The sequence below is a fragment of the Zosterops lateralis genome (genome assembly GCF_965231275.1).
Source record: "Zosterops lateralis genome assembly, chromosome: 4".
In the NCBI taxonomy this organism is placed as follows: domain Eukaryota; kingdom Metazoa; phylum Chordata; class Aves; order Passeriformes; family Zosteropidae; genus Zosterops; species Zosterops lateralis.
The window spans coordinates 21,246,620-21,268,505 of record NC_139765.1 but is presented as its reverse complement, the minus strand read 5'-3'; the positions used below and the strand labels follow the sequence as shown (position 1 = coordinate 21,268,505).

Genomic DNA, 21,886 nt, shown 5'->3' with positions numbered 1-21,886 from the left:
GAGGAATTCCATTAGGTAAATAGAAAAAAATACTATTTAACAGAAAAGGGTGTTTTGACAGAAACCTCATGAAGTTCAACAAGAAGTGCAAAATCTTGCACATGGAAACTACTCCAAGGACATGCTAAGAGCTGCCCAGCTAGAAAGCAGCTTGGCAGAAAAGGATCTGGAGATCCTGGTGGACACCAGGTTGAACATGAGCCAGGAATTTGCCCTTGCAACAATGACTGCATTAGACGAAACATTGACAGCATATCAAGGGACGTGACCGTTCCCCTCTGCTCAGCACTGGTGAGGCCACACCTGGAGGGCTGACTCCAGGCTGAGTTCTGGGCATATCAGTACAAGAGAGACATGAAAATAATATAGCCAGCCAAGGGCCACTAAGGTGATGAAGGGATTGATCCACCTCACATGCAAGGAAAGGTGACAGAGCTGGGACTGTTCAGCCAGAGAAGAGAAGGCTTGGAGGGGGGATCTTATCATTCATTGTTCATAAATACTTGGAGGGCGGGTGTGAAGAAGACTGAGCTAGGCTCTTTTCAGAGGTCCCCAGTGGCAGAACAAGGGGCAGTGGGCACAAACTGAAATACAGGAGGAGCCCTCTGAACGTAAACATTCTTTTACTGTGAGGATAACCAAGCACTGGCTTGAGGTGCCCAGTGGGATTATGGAGGCCCCATCCTTGGACATAAAAAAAAAGCCATCTGGACATGGTCTTATGCCACTGGCTCTATGTGGCTGTGCTTGCCAGGGGGAGGTTGGACCAAATGACTCCCAGAGGTCTCTTCCAAGCTCATTCTGTGATTTTGTGATGCTATATGGAGTACAACCCATTCATCAGGAAAAGTCAGGATAGAATTTTCTTCTGGTGGGGAAGTAATCAGAAGTCCTTAATGGATGTGCTTTTAGAAGATAAACTTTTTTTTATATAAAGGAAATGCAGTCTTAAGTTTATGCAGTTGCTAGCTAAAACTTTTGAGAGCTTTTTTTAACGGTACTGTTATATATCATCTTCCAATCTAAGAGGCATGTAGCAAATCAGGCTGTTAGGCTGTCAACCTCCAGTGCTTCAGAGAAGATGGTAAACAATGAGAGAAAAATGTACAGTCCTACAGTCCCATATAGCCTTAGCTTTCCTCTGCTTTTGTGCTTGCTACTGTTTTAATGCTTCTCAATGTATATGTAAACAAGCACTAGGGTAGGATAGCAAATACATGATCTCTTTTCTTGAGCTTCATCTCACTGCTCTGTTTATCAAGATTTTAGTAATGTGGAAAAGGGAAAGGTGAGTGCAGCAAATCATAATTACAAACAAAGTATGTTGGTATGCAAGAGTGATAACCTTGAAGACGATGAGGTTTAATAGAAATGTAATAATAATGGAATATAATGAATTGAACTTTTACCAAATATGAAACTGCATCCTAATTCGACCTAATTGACAGATGAAAAATCCACCAGAAGTTATTCATCAACAAAAATACCACCAGTAGCTCAAAAATTTGGTGCAACTTGCTGCAGGTTGGGAATCTATATGGAGGTAGTATTGGTGTAGAATTCTAATGGGTTTACAATCTTCAGTAGGCACCTGCCACCATCCACTATATGATGCTAGCTACTGAGCTCAGTGGTCAAATATTCTGAAACAATACAGGCACTCCAAAGATTTTTGTCCTTCTGTGTTGGTTACTATCATTCTGTTCATGCTGGTGCTGTTTTCCAAACTTGTTTTATGCTAAGCCTACAAGTCCAAGCCTCCATCTCTTTCAAAGAGGCTCAGGTGGAACAGTCAGTATTCATCTGGGAGCCTGGGCAAGTTTCTCCATCATCTATTTGTGGGGAAAAGGAGCATATTTAAAAAGTGACGTAGTTCCCTAAAGAAGTACAATATAAGAGTTGAAGTCTGTCTGAATATATTTGTGATGACTTGGTACAAGAGTTGTGGTTTGTGATCGTAATGTGTGGGCAAACAGACTCAAGTGTTTTTAAAAATAAAAATATCTTAAGTACTTGGGAATGTAGTCACTATACAGTTAATACACAGAGAACAAGCCACCATTTCCCCCTCTCTCAGTCAAGGAAACAGGGAAACTTGATTTTAAGCTCTATGTCTGTATCAGGTTTCTCTGTTAAAAACGACACTTCTGTGAACTGTAATGAGCATTTACACAGTGGTAGCAACTGTGAGAAAGCTGAGTCAGGCTGCGCACATGTGGCAGTTTCAGGTTGAAACTAGGCAGAAACACCAATTTAGTGTAGTGGTTCTAGTTTACCAATTTTTCATTTCCCGGCCATGCACCAATTATTGTGGTGGGTTGAGCGCCCACTAGAATTATATACTCCTTTTCTGCTGTGGGATGGGATTAGGAGAAGAGCAAAGCAGGCTCAAAACTTAAACAATATAAAGAACACTTTATTAACAAATCTACAAGAACAGAAAAAAATATAATAAGAATCAGAATAAAACCTTCAAAACATTTCTCCTCCCCCCACAACTTTCTTTTCTTTCCCACTGACAATGTACAGAGAGAAAACTTGGCACTTAGGTCAGTTGACCACTTCTAAAATAGTCTTTCGTCAGTTCTTTTAGGGAAAGTAGTCTCTTTTGCTATGTCATGGAGACTTATCCACAAGAAACAGTCCTCTCATGGCTTCAGTTCTCAAAAATAGCAGCCACCTGGGAATCTGCATTTGTGAAGTCTCTCCCATCTCATGCAGCCTTCCCACAACTGCATTCATGGGCCATGTCAAATTCATGGGATACCATTTTACAGATGAGCTGTTCAAAAGCAAAGGTTCTCTTCATCTCTCTCTGAGATCATTTTATCTTTGGGAACAGAGGTCATCTTCTGTCCCTGGGGGCAGGTCTTGATCTTCATCTCATCTCTCTCTCTGTTCAAGCTTCTCATGAGATCACAGCTACTTCAACATTTACTTAATTCAGCACAAATGCCTTTGCTCATATCTGCAATTTGAACGCTCTTCATCTTCCCATACATGTCTTCCACGAATTAAAAGGATATTCTACTATATCACAGTCCATCACCATGGCCTTACAAAAGAATTTCAGCCCAAGGCTAGGCATCTCCTCTTTCTCATCCCAGTCAAGTCTTCTCTGGGACTTGACTCCTCCTTCACTGATTTTGATGTCTTCCATGTTGTGTCTTTATGTGTCTTCACTCTGTCCTTTTCTCTCACTCAGAGAAGATTTAATGTTTTGCAAGTTTCACCTGTGCAAGGAAAGAGTTAATATCTCAGCTGGGGCCTACAGAGCATCCTTGATGGTTTCTGCTGGGCAGTGGCTGAAGCAGTCACAGATTCAGGCTGCGCTGGGGCTGGACCAGGATCTTAGAGGCTCTGGCTGCATTCAATTTCAGCTGCAGGGCCAGTCTGCACAGCTGTAGAGCCACCCCTGGTATCAGCCACATGATCTCTTGCGGCACTTGGACACCCCCTCAGCAAGATGACTCAGTAGTGGCAGCCAGAGCTGGTTACAGGTGGAGGATTCTTTGGAAGCCATGCTGCGGGGGGGTAAACGGCTTGGATCTCAGCAGCTGCACACCATGCACCTGGGACCCCTCCCTTCCTCTGCCCGACAGCCCCTGGGGCTGCGCTGGAGGGGAGAGGCAGCCTGGCAGCAGGATGGTAAAAAATGCTGGGGGCCAATCCGGCTGGGATGAGGCCCTTTCTCTTCCCTCATCCTTGCCTGGCAGCCAACAGGCCAGAAAGAAAGAGAAATTTTCCCAAGGTTTGTTCAATTTTTAACGTATATGTTCACAAAGGTGTGTTCAGCTTCCTGGTGGTTTTACAAGGTGTCAGTATACAAAACTAGCCACTGATTGGTTTTGTCAAGCACGGAGAAAGCTGTTTTTCTTAGAAAAAAAATCACTTCCGTGTGTGGCTTCTCTTCTCACCAAATGTCAATCAATGCAAAACCAGCACAGAACAGCAACTGTGATTTAGTCAGCTTTTCCCAGAGGTTCAGCGCAGTTAAGGAGGACATCTTGCCAGTGAAGTGTACCTGGAGACTGTTGCTCCCTGCTCTCTGGCATTTACCAGGTGGTCAGTTATGTGCTCCATGCAGATGCATGGGCTTGTGATTTTTATATTCAAATAATTTAGATATTTAGTGTGTTTTCAGTCTTCAGTTATGAAAAGAATAAAGGTTGTTCTGATGAAAGACCTTTAGTGAGTAGATGCTATTTCACTTAACTTAAAGGAATCAATATCAGCACCAGCTAAATGCTTTTCTTTACTCTTCTCTCATGAACAAAAACACAGATCTTGAGAGCTTGAGATCCAAGGTGTGCTATTTCTTCTAAACTGGGAATTATACAAATGGCAAAGTATGTCACACTGCTTTGTTTCACCGTCTTTTACTAACTCTATTTTTTAAGGTTGCTGATGTACCTTTTAGGAATATTTGTTCTGTGAAGACAACTGTGATCTAGCTTGTTAGCAGATGATGCACAAACATGCCATATATGGGCCATTTTAAGTATCCTACAGACAAAAAATTACAGAAAGTATTTAGACAATATTTAGATAAATGTTTTTTCGACCAGAGGCCACACCCTTCTTCTCAGAAGACAGAGAATCCCTTCTTCCCCCCGCCCTCAGCAATGATTTGAGGTGATACAGAATAACCTCCACACCCTGGCCAAAACTAGGACAAGGTCTAAGCACTTCTTCCAACACTTTGCCTGTGTATTTCTTCTCATAAGACTATGCAGTATCCACAGAATGAGCCCTCACAGCTCTCTTGTGTAGAGTAAGTTTTCCTTTATCATGAATTTAGAACTGTTACATTATTCCTGAATAGCAAAGCCATGAAGAAATTAGGCTGGGACTGATTAAGGATCTCTGTTTGTGTTATAAATGCAATGGCAAATATCGGATTAATAAAAGACAATTTAATAATAACAGAATATTGAACACCAGAAAGATGAGAAAACCACAAAAATAGGAAAATGTCAGCACCGCGCTGGGTGGATAGGGGTCCGCACCGATGTACAAGACGCCCAAATCCACGCCGGTGCAGCATTCAGTCCACCGTTTTATAGGATTTTTCTGCCCTTAGGCAGTCCAGGTGTCCAGGATGGGCTGAATAGTCCAAATTTTTTTTCGATGGCCTTCCCGGATCTTGTCAAGTCCCGTTGTTTCATTCCGGGAAAGCTCTTTTCTTATGTCAATTTCACGGGTCAGTCTTATGCTGATTTCATTTTGCTTGTTGCGCCAGAGAGTTGATGAGATCGGCATCGTCGTCAAGAAGGAATTTCTCCTTGCATTGGCGAGGAAGTGATTCTTATCAAGGTTGGCCAGTGTCTTTGTCTAGTCTGATGATTCTCGTCCTGTCTTTGCAACTGAGATTGGCAGGCTGGGGGGGGAACAATTAGCCTTCTACTGGATTTCACAATTTTTATTAACATTATTCTCATTACACATCGGATTATTATTTCATACGCGAATTTTTACCCTAAATTTATCACGGTCCGCCGCCTAATAATTCATCAAATTAAAAATTCGTCTCTTTTTATTGACCTCAATTCCAATTAAGATCACACTCTTCCCAGTCCTCCTGAGAGGATTCATCACCCTGTTGGAGCTTCCGCCCCTCTTCGAATCTCCTTAGGGCCTCTGCGGCCCTCCCTTTACCCTTTTCTTCCTCAAGCTTCATTATTTTGGACACAGTTTTCCCTTGGGCTGCCTCTGGATCCATGGGAGGGGAGGCTATTTGCATCCCCTGGATGACTGAATGTATCAGTCGAATGAAACAAGGGATCAGACACGGGAGGAAGATGATGCCTGCGATGGAGCATGTTATAAAAAACACTACCTTCTTCCACCATTCCCCCTGTCCGAACAGCTGGTCCCACCATGAAGCCTGAAGGATTGAATTCCATTTCTGGACCGGCACATGGGCCACCTTTTTGATTTCCTGGGCTAGCCCTTTGATAGTCTCCCTGTAGTCATCGATCTCAATGCAGCATTCCGATTCACTGAATCTGCCACAGACCCCTCCTTCCTCTGCCAACAGGTAGTCTAGGGCAAGCCGATTTTGGTACACCAAAAGCCCTCATCTGCGAATGCTGTTTTGCCAGGAGTTCCAAGGCATCTGAGGTGTGGTTTGAAACCACCTCTACCACTGCTTGCAGCCGAATCAACCTATTCAATAGGTAAATGGGCATTCGATATCCCCAACTGCCATCATTCGCCCAGGTGGCTGGCCCATAATACTCAATGATTCTTTCTGCAGGCCACTCCTCCTCTCCCCATTTCTGGTTGCCTCCAGCTAGAGGTAGCTCCCGCCTTATCTCCCTTCTTTGTCTGTTCAATGTTTCAAAAAGAGGTGCTCCTAACAAATTGCTTTCGGCCCTGGGCAAGGTGAAGAAAAAGGGTCTTATCATGCCTAGGGTACAGGACCTTTTCCATTTCCGGGGAAGTTCGCTGTAAGCTTTCTTTCCGCAAATCCAATATATCCCATCTGGAGCTTTCCAGCCTACATTGGTTCTGCCTGGCTCATCCCAGTACTCTCTCAGTCCCACTAATGCCTGAAACGGATTAGCCCCGGGACTTTTATGCCAACAAAGTCCCATGGTCTCAAACCATTCGCAATCTTTCTCTCGAATTTTGCCCCAATATCCAGAGGGTGGTTCAGGTTGCCAGACCCGTGTCTTGTCATTCACCGTTAAGGTATTTATGCAAGGAGTATAACCCACCAGATCAGTGAACTCCTTCCCTTCCCGGCTAATGCAGATAGTGCCGACTACCCTTTTTTCCAAAATCCATCCCTCCGGTCTCTTTACTATTTTTGATATTTTTGAGCTTTCCCGTTTTAGAAGCTGTTCCGGGGCTAATCCTTCTCCTTTCCAGGGCCACCTTTCGGCTGACTTTAATCCCCCACAGATCCAGCAATCCGTCAGTCCCAACTCAGTGGCTATCTCCTGCATTAATTCTACAAAGAGGTTTTGGTTAGGGGCCGGAAATCCCCCGTCCCCATATTGCTTCTCCAATTACTCATATTGTTCACTGAGCGATTTCAATCTTTCTTGCTCAATCCTCCTCTTTCTGGCCTCAGCTTCCTGCCTCCTGAGTTCCAGCATTACCTGTTTCATTTTACTTTCAGGGTCCATCCCTTCCTCGTTCTTTGAAAAACAAAAGGCCTGGTCAAACTGCAAACACACATGATTATCACCCGGAGGCAATAAATTGAAAATGATGGGTTCAGAATCAAAGGAACCTATTTCCTCATGTTTGAGATTCTTCCCTTCCCAATACAATTTTCCACCCATATTACATATTTTCAGTTTCGTTTTGTCGTAACACAGGGGATTCACCTTGTAGTAGGCAAGGAAAGTAGATTGCCTTTTTCCTCCAACCCATACAGTTTTCTTACATTGCTGGCATGTTTGTACTGGGTAAGGAATTTCGAGTTCGCGCCTCTGTCTAACGAGTGAGTGAGCAGGATCCCTGAACAGTCCGCCCTTAGGACTTGCCCCTGAGCGTTGGCACCGGACCCTTTTTTCCGATTCACAAAGGTGAAATTGAGTGCCATTGGCCCAACAATCACCCAACTGCCTTTCCAGAGGACAATCCATTATCTGCCCGGTTTCTGGTGCTGTTAAGCACCATTCACACTTCACGGGAGGATTCTCCCCCAGGAGCGCCCCTGGAAGGGCCCCCTTGACCCAGGACACGGCTAGGCTCAGGACCGTCAGGATTCCCCACCGAAAAACCCCTCTGCCTTGCCCTTCGCCCGTATGTGAACATACGGCGGGGTAAACCATCTTCTCGGCCGCAAGAGTGTGCTTCAGGGGCCCGTGTGGTCCTGATGGCAAACCTTCTCTTGTAGGTTGCCCACCGGGATAATTTGATTGTATCCCCTCGGCAAGGTACTTTGATGGTCCTTCGGCACTCAACTGCTAAAGGCTCTGCTTTAGCGTCCAATTTCCCCTTTATTCCCTTTTTGAAAATTTGGTACCACTCAGGAGAGTTTAATTCCAAAAGTCCGGCCCAAGTGGCAAGTATTAAGAGACAGTCTGTGTTATCCTGCTTCTCGACTAGACAGTTAGTACACAAACCCCTAGGTCGATTCCCTCCCCAACAGTGGGTGACCCAAACCTGTTTACAGTATACACACTCAAAATGAATTAAAGGAAAACATTCACAATCTGGAGTATTGCAACTTATCTGATTGTTCATCTAGGTTGACGCCTGAGTTTGATTTTGAGTTCTCCAGGAGGAGTGGTGACCTTCCAGTCCGAGGCTTTTGGGTCCTCGATCTTTTTCACCCTTGATGAATGAGTCCAACCCTTCTCAGCGGTTCGAACTGCAGTGTCAGTTGTGAGCAGCACCAGGAACGGTCCTTCCCACTGCGGGGCGAGAGGAATTTCTTTCCAAGTTCTGATCAACACTTTGTCTCCTGGCTGAATCTGATGGATTGCAAACCCGAGAGGGGCACTTTGGGGAATGAGTCCACACCTTCGAAGCTCCTGTAAATTTTTGTTTACAGTGATGAGCTAAGGTTGCAATTGCACATCCTTGACTCGGGGATATCCCACCGGCATTCCGTGTTTGTATGGCATCCCATACCACATTTCAAAGGGGGACAGCCCCGTATCAGAGTGAGGCATGGTTCTCACATTCAACAAAGCAAGGGGAAGGCATTTCACCCAACACATTTTTGTTTCCAACATGAGTTTTGCCAATTGTGATTTTAAAGTCTGATTCATTCTTTCTACTTGCCCTGAACTTTGAGGGTGCCAGGGGGTGTGATATTGCCATCTGATTCCCAAGGCCTCGGTTAATTGTTTTATGATGTTTGAGGTGAAATGAGTCCCTTGGTCTGAATCTATGCAATCCACGATTCCGTACCTGGGGACTTATTTCTTCCAGCAACACTTTGGAAACTGTTTGAGCCATGGCTTTTGCCCTTGGGTACGCCTCTACCCAGTGTATCAATTTGTCCACAATAACCAATTAGTACCTATATCTTCCGACCTTTGGTAATTCAGTGAAATCCACCTGGATCCTTTCAAACGGCCAGTACGAAAGAGGACGACCTCCCCAAGCCGCTTGTCTGGATCTGGACCGGTTCACTTTCTGGCAAGTCACGCACCCCTGTACCTCTTGTTTTGCCAATTCAAAGATTCCCTTGCACCCAAAGAACTTCAGAAACTGGTCAGCCAGTGCTCGTGTTCCCCAGTGGGTCTGTTCGTGCAGACGTCTCAGGATCCCTCTGGCCGCACTTTTCGGGACCAATTCCCTCCCGTCCGGCAATTTCCACTTCCCCATCTCCAATGCCCCTCCCATCTCCTTGAATCCTTCAATGTCCTTTTCTGAGGGACATATTTGGATTTCGGAGTCCTCCTCCCCGACCACCTCGGGGATGCTCACTGTGAGCAACGCTGCCCTTTCTACCTCCTGATCAGCCAGGTTATTGCCACGCGTTTGAAATTGCAATCTGGTCTGATGCCCTTTCACATGCACCACCGCAATCTCTTTCGGTTCCCTGATTGTCTCCAAGATTTGTCGAATCATCTCCCCGTGGACCAAGCCTTTCCCCTTTGTGTTTATCAAACCTCTCTCTTCCCAAATCTTCCCGAAAGTGTGAACCACCCCAAACGCATATCGAGAATCGGTGAATATGGTCCCCCTTTTTCCCTTTAACCTTTTGAGAGCCCTCAGGAGAGCGTAAAGCTCACAAGCCTGGGCCGACCATTCGGGTCTCAGGGGGCTCGATTCCACCACTTTTCCCGTTCTGCTGTCCACCACTGCGTACCCTGATTTCCTTTTCCCTTCCACTACTCTCGCCGAGCCATCCACATACCATTTTTCTCCCCCTTCCAATTCCTGATCCTCCAAATCTGGTCTTACTTTTGTCTGGAGTTCCACGATCTCAGCACAATCATGCAGCAGTTCCTTGGAGGGGTCTCCAAACATGAACTGTGGAGGGTTCTGTGCTGAGGTGGTTTTTAACTCCAATCCCGGGGAGCTGATCAGAATGGCTTCATATTTCAGAAGCCTGGAGTCGGTCAACCACTTTTCTGCCTTTTGTTGTAGAATGTTTCTCACATTGTGGGAGGTGTAAACTACCAGAGAGGCTCCGAAGGTGATTTTCCTCGTCTCTTCCACCAGGAGTGCCACTGCGACTATGGCCTGCAAGCATGTAGGCCATCTCCGACTCACAGGATCCAGGATTTTTGATAAAAATTCTATGGGTTTCCTCTTGCTGGCCCATTCCTGAGTCAGGACTCCCTGTGCAGTCTGTCCACTGACATCTACAAACAATTGGAACTCTTTGTTCACATCTGGAAGGGTCAGTACTGGGGCCGTCATGAGGACCTCTTTCAATTTTTGGAAATCCAATTCATCCTGCTCAGTCCACTTCACCCTGTCGGTGTTCAATCTTTCATACAGAAATTTCACCTTTTCACTGAAACCTTCAATCCACTGTCTACAGTATCCCAGGAGCCCTAACACTTGGCGTATTTGCCTTTTAGTTTTTGGAGCAGGCAATGCAATGATTCCCACAACCCTCTCAGGGTCCAATTTCTTTTTCCCTTGGGACAGCCAATGACCCAAATATTTCACTTCGGGCTCCGTGAACTGCAGTTTGGATTTTGAAACTTTCAGACCCTTAGCTCCAATAAAGTTCAGCAATTCCACAGTACATTCCCTCACACTTTCCTCAGAAGATCCAGCTATTAGCAGGTCATCCACATACTGCAACAGTTTTGTCCCTGCCTTCGGGGTAAATTGAGTCAAGAGGTGTTCCAGAGCCTGCCCAAACAGATTAGGGGATTCCACAAATCCTTGGGGAAGCACTGTCCATCTCAACTGCTGTTTTCTGTTGGTATCGGGATCCTCCCACTGAAAAGCAAAGTAATCCCTGCTTTTCTCATCCAAAGGGCAAGTCCAGAATGCATCCTTCAGGTCAATCACACTATACCATACATCCTCAGGCGTGAGCCGATTCAATAAAGTATATGGATTGGCCACCACCGGAAACCTAGTCCTGGTTCGAGCATTCACTGCCCTCAAATCCTGAACTAGCCAATAGCTTCCATCTGCCTTTTTCACAGCCAGTATAGGGGTGTTATGGGGGGACATGCATGGCTCTATTTTTCCTCCCTTCAAAAGGTCATCGATTACCCGCTTCAATCCCTTTCTCCCTTCTAGAGGAATGGGATACTGTTTGACCCGTATAGGGTTCTTGGGATTCTCGATTATGATGTGAATGGGGTCTATTTCTAGCTTCCCCACCTCCCCTTTTGAGTGCCATACCTCTGGATTGATGTCTGCCTCGTCCTTCTCGGTGAGCCTAAACATTTTCACCACGAGATCGGAACTTCTTACAACTATGCTAATTCCAAGGGCGATAATCATATCTCTCCCTAGCAAGTTGTAATCAGCTTCCTCCACCAACAACAAACTCCCCAAGCAGACTTTATTTTCCGATTCAATTTCCACGCTTTCTATCACTGGTACTCTAAAAGGATCCCCTTTTGCACCCACCACCACAACTTTCTCCTCACTGACTGTGCACCCCTTCGGTAAACACTGCAAGGTGCTCCTTTCTGCCCCAGTATCCACCAGAAAAACGGTCTCTTGACGCTGGGGACCTACTTTCAATTTTACCAGGGGCTCGTTAGTTGTCCTGGTCCCCAAAGTGAAGAGCCCCTGACACCCCTAATCCTCCTGAAACATCTTTTCATCTTTCATCCTTTTCTTGCAATCTCTCCAAAGGTGTCCTGCCTTCTTGCAATAGTAGCACTCAGGCAGTTCCCTTCTTGTGTCTGGGGTTGCCTTGCGGGGGCCTTGAGGCTTTCGGGGTAAGGTTTTATACTTACCCGAAGCCTGCTCCTGTCTCTGGACCTCCTTCACTGCTGCTACCAAAACCTTAGCTTGCACTTTCTGTTTTTTGTCCTCCCTCCTCATGTAAACTTTCTGGGCTTCCCTCAGCAATTCTTGCAAGCTTTTGTCTTGCCAGCCATCTATCTTTTCCAACTTTCTTCGAATGTCCTCCCAGGACTTCGCTACAAACTGTGTTTTGAGCAGCACTTCCCCCACGGGGGAATTAAGGTCCGTCCCAGAATATATCTGTAGACTTCACCTCAATCGCTCAATCCATTCAGTGGGGGACTCCTCTTTCCCCTGACATTCATTGAAAGCTTTACTAATGTTCTGACCCCTTGGGACGGCTTCCCGAATGCCCTGGATTATGGTATTTCTCAGGTCTATCATGCTCCTTCTCCCGTCCTCTGTTTGTGCATTCCAATTCGGGCTAGAGCTGGGCCACTTTTGATCCCCGGGTGTCCCTTGTGGGTTTCTCCTGTCCCAGTCTCTGATACCCGCCTGTTTTATCATCTCTCTTTCCTCATTGTTGAACAGAGACCTCAGGATTGCCATCAGGTCTTCATATGTATAAATGCTGCTCCCTAGGAACTCATCCAACCTATCTGCCACACCAAAAGGATCATCCAACAATCGCCCCATTTCCTTTTTGAACGCCCTTACATCTCCTGTATTGAGAGGTACATTCACAAACCCAATGACCCTGGGAGCCGTTGGTACCTCCCTCAGTGGAAGTAAATTGTGTCCCTCATTCTCATTCTCTCCCCATTCATCACCCATCATCCTTGCTTTCAATCGGGTTCTGCTAGCAGGGGGAGAACTGGTAGCAGTGGGTTGTCTCCCTCTCCCGGACTGCGGGGGCGGAATTGCCACCTGTGCGGCAAAGGGGAGTCTCTCCTCCGCTCGGACCAACCCTGGTGGCGGCGGAAAAGGTGAATGAGAGTGCTCCCAAGCTTGCGCAGGCAGGACCTCAGAGGAGGCTCCCGTGGCCATGGCATCTATCGACGGGGGCGCCGCCGACGGACCCAGGCCGGATGGAAGAGGCAAGAGAGGGGATGGCAGCAAGGGAACTGCCAGTGGGGACAATGGAGGGGAGGCATGGCTCCCCACCTGAGATGCCTGTGCCCCCAAAAGTTGGTTTGGAGGATCCAAAGGAGCTGTGGGCACCACTTGCTCTGGAGAGGGTGGGGAATTCAGCCCATTGTAGGGAGGTGGGAGGTGATCCAGGGGTTCCCAGGGCTCGGTCCCAGTTCCGGGCCGCCCTTTCTGTTTCATCGGGAACAAACCCGCTCGGGTGTTTAGCCAAAGCCGAGTGTATTCCCTCTCCTCGGGGTCCGAGGGGCTCTTGTTTTCCACGTAGCGATTTAACTCACTACATGTCCAACTTTCAAATGATCCCATTACTGGCCACGTAAGGTGGTTCCTCAATTCTTCACCACCCCACACATCCATGCAATAGTAAATCATTCTTTCCTTGGATTTCTCTTTTCTCTGTGGACAATCTCCCCAATGTTCCAACATCCACCCCAAGGGACTATTTCAAGGGATCTTCATGGCTCCCTTTCCCTTACCAGAGGGGGATTTTTCTGAGGTCTTTTTCTGGGGCTTACTCTTTCTCTGTCCCATGTTTCGCGAATTTCCTTACCAAATCTTCAAAATTCCCTGCAAGTCGACTTTTCTGCCTGTGCGTTGTGTCTTTGGTTCTTTCTCAGGGGATGGGGCTTTTTCGATCACTCACCCCTCCAGCGAGCCGTGCCGGGGGTTCCTGATCGGTTCTCAATCCTTTCGGATTCTCTTTGGACCCTTACCTTGGTCTGCTGGCAAAAAGGGTTTACCAATTCCCGAGCTCAACAGGATGTACCCTTCCCCTTTTTGCCCACTGCATGATCGGTCCCCGAGACTTCCCTAGTCCCAGTTTTGACGAGCGATGTGAGAGAGTTTCACATGAAATCGCTTCCTTCGCGGCTGACCGTTCCCCTCGCGGGAAGACGGAAATGCGACCTTGAAGTCCACACTCGCTTCGTGATCAGATCACGTCTCACACACTCGCCCGATCACCCACTCAACCAGCAGTACTTACAGCTCCTTTTCCTGCGTGGATGTCTTCATGCACTTAGACGTTTTACGAGCAATTGCAAGCCGCGGCTTTTCCAAAGGCCCTTTGCCTTCCCGAGCTCTCTTTGTCCCCGGATCCGTTCTCTCCCCTGTCCTAATTTGTGGTTTTCTCATTCCTAAATTTGGTTCGGCGGTTCGGGTGGAGCCGCGGGGTCTCCTCAGTCACCAGGTCGCCGAAATCGGCAGGGGTACCCTCCTGGATCGCAGGTCCCCGCAGCTTCCTCCGAATCCGAGTCACGGCACCAAATCTGTTATAAATGCAATGGCAAATATCGGATTAATAAAAGACAATTTATTAATAACAGAATATCGAACACCAGAAAGATGAGAAAACCACAAAAATAGGAAAATGTCAGCACCGCGCTGGGTGGATAGGGGTCCGCACTGATGTACAAGACGCCCAAATCCATGCTGGTGCGGCATTCAGTCCACTGTTTTATAGGATTTTTCTGCCCTTAGGCAGTCCAGGTGTCCAGGATGGGCTGAATAGTCCGAATTTCTTTTCGATGGCCTTCCCGGATCTTGTCAAGTCCCGTTGTTTCATTCCGAGAAAGCTCTTTTCTTATGTCAATTTCACGGTTCAGTCTTATGCTGATTTCATTTTGCTTGTTGCGCCAGAGAGTTGATGAGATCGGCATCGTCGTCAAGAAGGAATTTCTCCTTGCATTGGCGAGGAAGTGATTCTTATCAAGGTTGGCCGGTGTCTTTGTCTAGTCTGATGATTCTCGTCCTGTCTTTGCAACTGAGATTGGCAGGCTGGGGGGGGGAACGATTAGCCTTCTACTGGATTTCACAATTTTTATTAACATTATTCTCATTACACATCGGATTATTATTTCATACATGAATTTTTACCCTAAATTTATCACAGTTTGTGTCTTAGCCAACTCTGCATCACAAGAGAGGAAACTGTAGATAAATTGAACTGATTGAGAGTCCAGGCTTCAACATGTCCTCAAATCCAACATGTGCTAGCCAGCTGTGATGGACCATTTGGAACAGGGTCAGCCCCTTTAATTTTTAAAAGTGATGTCTTCAGACCTTCACATAAGGCTTCTGGATGGCAGGCTTTTGGCTTCTGTGTGCCCTATCAGAAGGAACTGCCAAATGAGGGTTTCTTCCCTGCAGTGATACATGGCAGTGGTGTTAGAAATTGGGAATCCTGGGAGCAAAGAAAACTGCGCTTTGAAGGTGATTTACTTTTCCAGCCACCTTGTACCTTCCCTGCTTGTGTCAGGCTATTCATACAACATATGAACCCCTACCTTTTTAGAGGTTCATACGTTCCATGAATAGTCCACTGGGTGCATAAGTCCACTGGGTGTTGTTCTGGAGAAATATTTCAGCTAATAAAATGGAGGACATGCCATTCGAAATTAATAACACAGCAATGGGTAGAAGCAAGGCCAAGTCTGTAAAATGTCTTACACTTTTAACATGTCAGGTATGACGGATCTAGCACAAGGATATAAAGTGGCAGATTCAGAACAATATGGTTTACAGAAGCAAAATAGATACTGCTTTGCATAAAGTAGATATACCATGATGTGATGATCCCTTCCTAAAGCCACCATGTGGGAAAGCAGGGACCACAAATAAATAGAGTTGTGAGGGTACGAATTTGAAATTATGTCTGTTACACACAGAAGCTATTTCTGAGGAGCATTGAATTTTCAATAAACCAACAAAACCTTCACACTTCAGTTTGCATTTTCTGTTTTTATTTTATAAGAATCTGCTTTTCCAGCCTTTCCCTTGAAATTCTTATCTTTCTTCTTAAAGGCTTGTTTTACTTTCCTCTGTCTTTTTAATGAACTTTGTAGTGGGAGAGTGCTCTGCCCTGGTACAGGAATCCTGACAATATAGAGAAAAGTTGCGTGCCATTTTAAAGGGAATAGAGGAGGTCAGCTTACATCATCAGAAGCCTTGTTACTTTATATTCAAAAGGAAATGTGCTCTAAGCACCTATTATTAGCCTTTCTTCAGCCATGCTTCCAACTTCCAAATGTATGAACTCATTCTCTTACAGAAGGTTTTCTGTAAGGATTTTGGGGGAAATGATTTTTTTTTTTGTGCAAATGTTGTTCCATATAATAAAATGTACAATGATGCTTAATAGAAACAAGGTAGTTAAACAACAGAATAAATCTCCTCAGTGTTATGAATACAGTGAGTTTCTGCCTACTTTCTCCAAAGTGTAACATGAGAGGACAAATCCTGAAATCTGTCTCACTCAAGTGTTTTTTAGACAAAATTCTAATTGAAGTTACTGAGCGCACGACTTGATGGAAAACTTAAAGTCTGTAAATATTAGTGCATGCCCCTTAAAACAAACAAGAGGAGTTTCAGACAGGGAAACAGGAACTTCTCAAAAGCTTCTAATATCCTGCTTTAAGCATAAATTTTTGATATTTTAGAACTTGTGTCTCACAGAAAACTAAACACAGCTCATGGAACATCCTTGTGCCAATAGTACAATGCATTATGGAATTTAGTCTCCTAACTTTTATTTTAGAAGCTGTACAAATTTTTTTTAGCTCTTACTGTAGAAATGAAAATGCTTGAGTTTGCCACATTCAATACATAAAAATTAAAAATGTGGCTTTCAATTTTCTGCCACTTTCTCTACTTTTGAGCATGTCTGTGGGACTTCAATAGTTTTAACTTAAAGCTGGAAGGAAAATTTAAGTTTGTAAGAAACAAATTTTTTTTGCAATTTTCTGTCCCAGTATTTCAAGTGACTGGTCTTTTGAAATTCTGACCACTAAATCTATAAAAAATTGAAGGAAAATATTATGCATGTTACTTCTGCATCACAGTAGATTTTGAGAATGACAACTTCTTTTTGTTGAAAATGAAAGTAATGTACAATACACCTGAAGTTTTAGACTAAAGATGTATTTCAGTTTTATCAGGACATGTGGGTGTCTCAGAATGAATTCTACGAGACCAGAAAGGCTCAACTAATTTTAGTTATATTTTGTGAAGAGGTTGCCTCAAAGAACTTTTTATCCCAAAGCTTTTAGTGTATTTCAGAGCTTCTTATGTAAATGTAAATGTAAAAAAAAGACTTTTAGATGACTTTCCACCTCAGAGATCTTCCACTATGACAAGAAACTAGTGTCAGGAAAATTTTCTCTTTCTAATGAAGATTATTTTTTCTTCCTCTTTCTGACTTCCCGTTTCCTGTCAAGTCTGAAGTGTCTTGGATCCCCAACAAACACTACTCTGGGATTTATGGGCTGATGAAGTTGGTTCTGACTAAGACTCTACCTTCCAATCTTGAGCGAGTCATTGTCCTCGACACAGATATTACATTTGCCACTGACATTGCTGAGCTATGGGCCGTCTTTCACAAGTTCAAAGGTATTTTAATGATTTTTTTACTGTCCTTATTTGAGGGGGGAGGGAGAATGATGAGGCAAGCAATACAGTGGGCATGAAATGGCTAGCTGAGGTTTGTTAAATATTTTCACTCTTTCCGTTTTCAGTGTTTGAATATAATTTTTCTCTTTGTGAGCTCTTTTCTCAATGATGTTCTGTATAGAATAATTGCCAACATCGATTATCTATGTACTTTATTTTATTAGTCTGATTATTTGGGGCAGCTGAGAGCCTGACAATGCAGTAGGTGGTAAAGAACTATGAGCATGCTGTAGTTATGTACAGTTCAATACCTCTTGGAAGAACTTGGGTTTAATTTTTTTTTTTTTATTAATAAAACTTAAATATTACTTTCAGTATAACTGTTCCCTGTAACCACTGAGAATAAATGAAGTTGAGATCATTCTTGAACCAGGGAGGAAAATTAAGGGAGCAGAGTTACACATGTGAATAGAAATAAGTTGCAGTTTGGTCTACTTAATGAGTTGTTAAAGGCATCTGGATGCTAAAAACCTAAAACAGTTTTCCCTACCTATTCCTATTTCCCACTGCTCCTTGAAAATGTACTTCATAGTCAGTCTGAGAAAGGAGACATTCAGAGTAACTCTGTAAGGAGATGATTACAGAAAAGTTCCCCACTACCCTGTCACAAAGCAGAGCACTTTCTGGCTAGCACACTGCTAAAACCATTTAATTCTCCCAGGTTTCAGGGTTGCCAGCTGTTCAGAGTCAGAGACATACCTTATTGTTCTCCTCTTGTCCTCAGTATATGTATTGCAGTGCTGTAAGTGCAGAGGCATTCTAGCATCCTGGTTTAATGGTTTACAACCCTGCTAAAGTATAGTGTTGATGTGTTTCATCAGCTCTCAAAATCATCTCAAGCAAAGTCAGCCTAAGCAAATGGGAGTATTTAGAGAAGCCACAATACACCACTCCATAAGGAGGGAGCCATTTACTGTTCTTATCCCCTGCTGAAATACACAAGGGCTGCTTTTCCCAGTACCCAGCTCCAGGGTAGGACCTATTGCCTTCAGCTCTGTGTCAGTGGATACACTGATGTCTTTCCAGCAAGCTAGAAGCAGCCACCTTTTTGCTTAATTTAATTATTCACAAGCTTTCTTTATTAAGAAATAGAAAATCTTTTCTCTCTTCAGATATTGTTCAGACCTCTTCACCAGGCCTTTCCTTTCCCTCCACTGAACCTTGAGCTTCATGTAAACATACACCTTGACAATCATAAGTAACATAAATGTATGCATAGGAAGTAATGCTGTGCTATCGTATTGTCTCAGGGTGTGCAGCTGTCCCATTAATAGCAATATTTGACCAAATATGGTGTAATAGCATGTCAGAGCAAGAAGGGAAATGTGGAAAACAGAACTTGGACATGGAGGACTGCATGGTCAAAGAGTAAAGTCTGCATTGAGACAATGAGGGGGATTGTCTCCTTGTTTATAATTACTGTCATAATTTCAATGAAGATCCTTTGCTTTTACTGGAGGAATAAAACCAAGCATAAAGACTTCTTGTAATAAAGAGGAACATGGAGCAGAAGCAGATGTAAGACTGAAAGAAAATACAGACAGAATATATGGAAATATGGAGAAGAATAATTAATGGCAGTAAAACGTGTGTAAATCAGTCTCCATAGAGCTAGGCAGGAATGTTCATCTGATTAGAGCTGTGAAAAGCTCTAACTTACACACGAGACAGAGTTCCTGTGCTGCTGCCCTCATAATGTACATAGCACAACTCCCAAATGCAAGATTTTGTAAATTGTCCCATATATCTTAATTCCAGCTGACCACCTGCTTCTCCACAGTTTTTTAATCCTGCCGATAAACTGGTCAGTGTCTACATCTGCTCATCTCCCAGGCAGTCATGCGCAAAGAAAGAATAGATGAGACAATGCCATAGCCCCAGGCTCTGAGATGAGGTGGGAGAGGACTTTGAATCCTAAATGCTGCAGAGGAGAGAGAGGAAGTGTCCAAGCACTGGCTTGTTCTCCAGCCTGTGTGACAGGCTGCAGTTCCATTAGCAAAAATGACCTCAATGATGGTGACATCAGAGTGGAGTGTTTAAGGGTAAGAATCAGAGGGAAAGCCAACAAAACAAATACTATGGTGAGAGTCAGTTGTAGGCCATTCAGCTGGGATGAGGAGGCAGAAGAAATATTCTATAAGCACTAGGAAGCCCTTGTTCTTGTGGTGGACTTGACTTTACCAGAGACACAAGCTGAACTTACTTTAGCAGAGGTCTGCTGAAAATACAACATGGGGGAGAGGAAACAGTCCCGGAAGTTCCTAGAGTTTGTGGAAGATTATTTCTTGACAGCTGGTGAGGGAGCCAGCCAGGGGCAGTGCCTGGCTGAATCGGTCAGCACATCTGGCTAACCAAGGAGGTCCCAGTGGACTGGAGATTAACAAATGTAGTGCCCAGGAAGGGCCTGAAGGAGCATCTGGGGAATTACAGGCCTGTCAGCCTGACCTTGGGGCCAGGGAAGGTCATGGAACAGGTCACCTCGAGTGCTGTCATGCAGCATGTGCAGGACAACCAGGGGATCAGGCCCTGGTGCCAACATGGGCTTGTGAAAGGCAGGTCCTGCTTGACCCACCTGATCTCCTTTTGTGACAAAGGTGACTCTCCTCTGTGGATGTTGTTTACCTAAACTTTAGTAAAGACTATGACATGGTTTCCCACAGCATTCTCACAGAAACGCTTTCCATAGCATAGACATGTTCTCTGGATAAAAAACTGGCTGGATGGCTGGGCTCAGAGAATGGTGGTGAATGGAGCTAAATACATTTGGCGGCCAGTCACTAGTGGTGTCTCCCAGGGCTCAGTACTGGAGCCAGTCTGATTTAATATCTTTATCAATGATCTGCACAAAAGGATCCAGGTGCATGCTCGGTCAACACCAAGTTGAGTGGAATGTTGATCTGTTGGCGGCCAGGAAAGCTCTGGGCAGGAAGGATCTGGATAAGCTGAATTGATGACCCAAGTCTGGTTTCAACAAGGCAAAGTGCCAGGTCCTGCACTTGGGTCACAGCAACCCTCTGCAGCACTTCAGATTTGGGGCAGAATGGTTGGAAAACTGCCCAGTTGGGAAGGATCTGTGGGTGAGTGCTGGTCAACAGCAGCTGAGCACAAGCCACTCTGTGCCCAGGTGACCAAGAAGGACATGGTGTCCTGGCCTGGATCAGCAATAGTGTGGCCAGCAGGACCAGGGCAGGGATTGTCCCTCTGTTCTCAGCACTAGTGAGGTCACACCTCAAGTCCCATGTTCATTTCTGTAATGAAATGTAAGAAAGACATTGAGGTGCTAAAAAGTGTCCAGAGAAGGACAGCAGAAAATTTCTGTATAGAAACAGTTGGCAAGCATTGGAACAGACTGCCCAGGAAGTTGTGGAGTCAGCATCCCTGACTGCATTTAAAAGCTTGTGTAGATGTGGCACTTAGGGACAGGGTTTAGTGGTGAACTTGGTAGTGTTACTTTGATAGTAGGACATAAGGTCTTTTCCAACCTAAATGATTCTATTTTTCTATGATTCAATGGAAATGGAAGGAAGGGCAAGTAATTTGGAGAGATACTGATACTCTTTTACTGCTTTATAAAAGTTTGACCTAAATTCTGTGGTGATTCTCAATTTTTCCTGAGTGTCTTCTTATTCTCCTGCCCACATCACAAAAGATTGAAAGATTTTCTCATGTCATGAGCCCCAAATATTCCTGCAAAGGATATTTTACTAAATTAATGTTTCATTCTCTCCCTTGTTTCTCTCTCAGAAGTCCCAGTAAATTCATGGAGATTTCTTGGGGGCAATCTAGAATCTTTGTTGACATATTACATAAACAGAAGAATAATAAATCTCCTATGAAGGGAAATGCTAGTCTCCAAAAGGAACCTATCATTACACCCAACCCCAGTTAGGAGGGCAGCTTTAGACCCACTGGGTCTCCTTCTAGAAATGTTCTAACAACCAGCTGCTGGCTAGAAGCCACTGTTATAAACTTGCCTACACCAGTATGCTTTTTGAGCAAATTAAAGAATTGTTCACATCAGTGCAGGAAAGTCAAGAGCTTCTGTCTGCACATTGCTACAGGGTAACTGATGAGGCAGTCAGCGCAGCATTTCCCGAATTGCAGCCACACCTTCAGAGAAGGCCCTAGAGTCTGTGATTCTTTCTGTGCCTGGGAAGACTTCTTCCCAACAAAAACAGTGATACAGAGAGACCAGTAGGTCAGATTCCCTTTTTCTCAGACACCATGCTTGGAAGAAACTCGGATTCAGGACTGTCTTGTAATTTAACCAGGTCTGATTTGCTGTGTAGAAGAGCCTACAGTATGTTTTAAATAGCAGCTGCAATACCCAGAATTCTTGTTCTGCAAAGGTTCTAATTCCAGTCATCTTAAAGAGTTGCTGGAAAGATCAGACCCTTACATAATAACTTAATATTTTAGTTGGTAAAGGTACTACTTCATTTGCCCTGTAGACAGAAAAAAGGCAGTTGGATTTATTTGTAAATTA

The 21,886-nt window shown here is 44.7% G+C and overlaps 1 protein-coding gene across 4 annotated transcripts in view; it reads left to right on the top strand.

The window, feature by feature from the left end:
• Nucleotides 1–21,886, top strand: part of LARGE1 (LARGE xylosyl- and glucuronyltransferase 1) — a 306,219-nt gene that overhangs the window by 172,204 nt on the left and 112,129 nt on the right. For all 4 annotated transcript variants that reach the window (XM_083859500.1, XM_083859501.1, XM_083859498.1 and 1 more), the window contains one exon: nt 17,169–17,340. In XM_083859500.1, the coding sequence (XP_083715626.1) occupies nt 17,169–17,340 (172 nt within the window). The remainder of the gene's footprint in view (nt 1–17,168; nt 17,341–21,886) is intronic.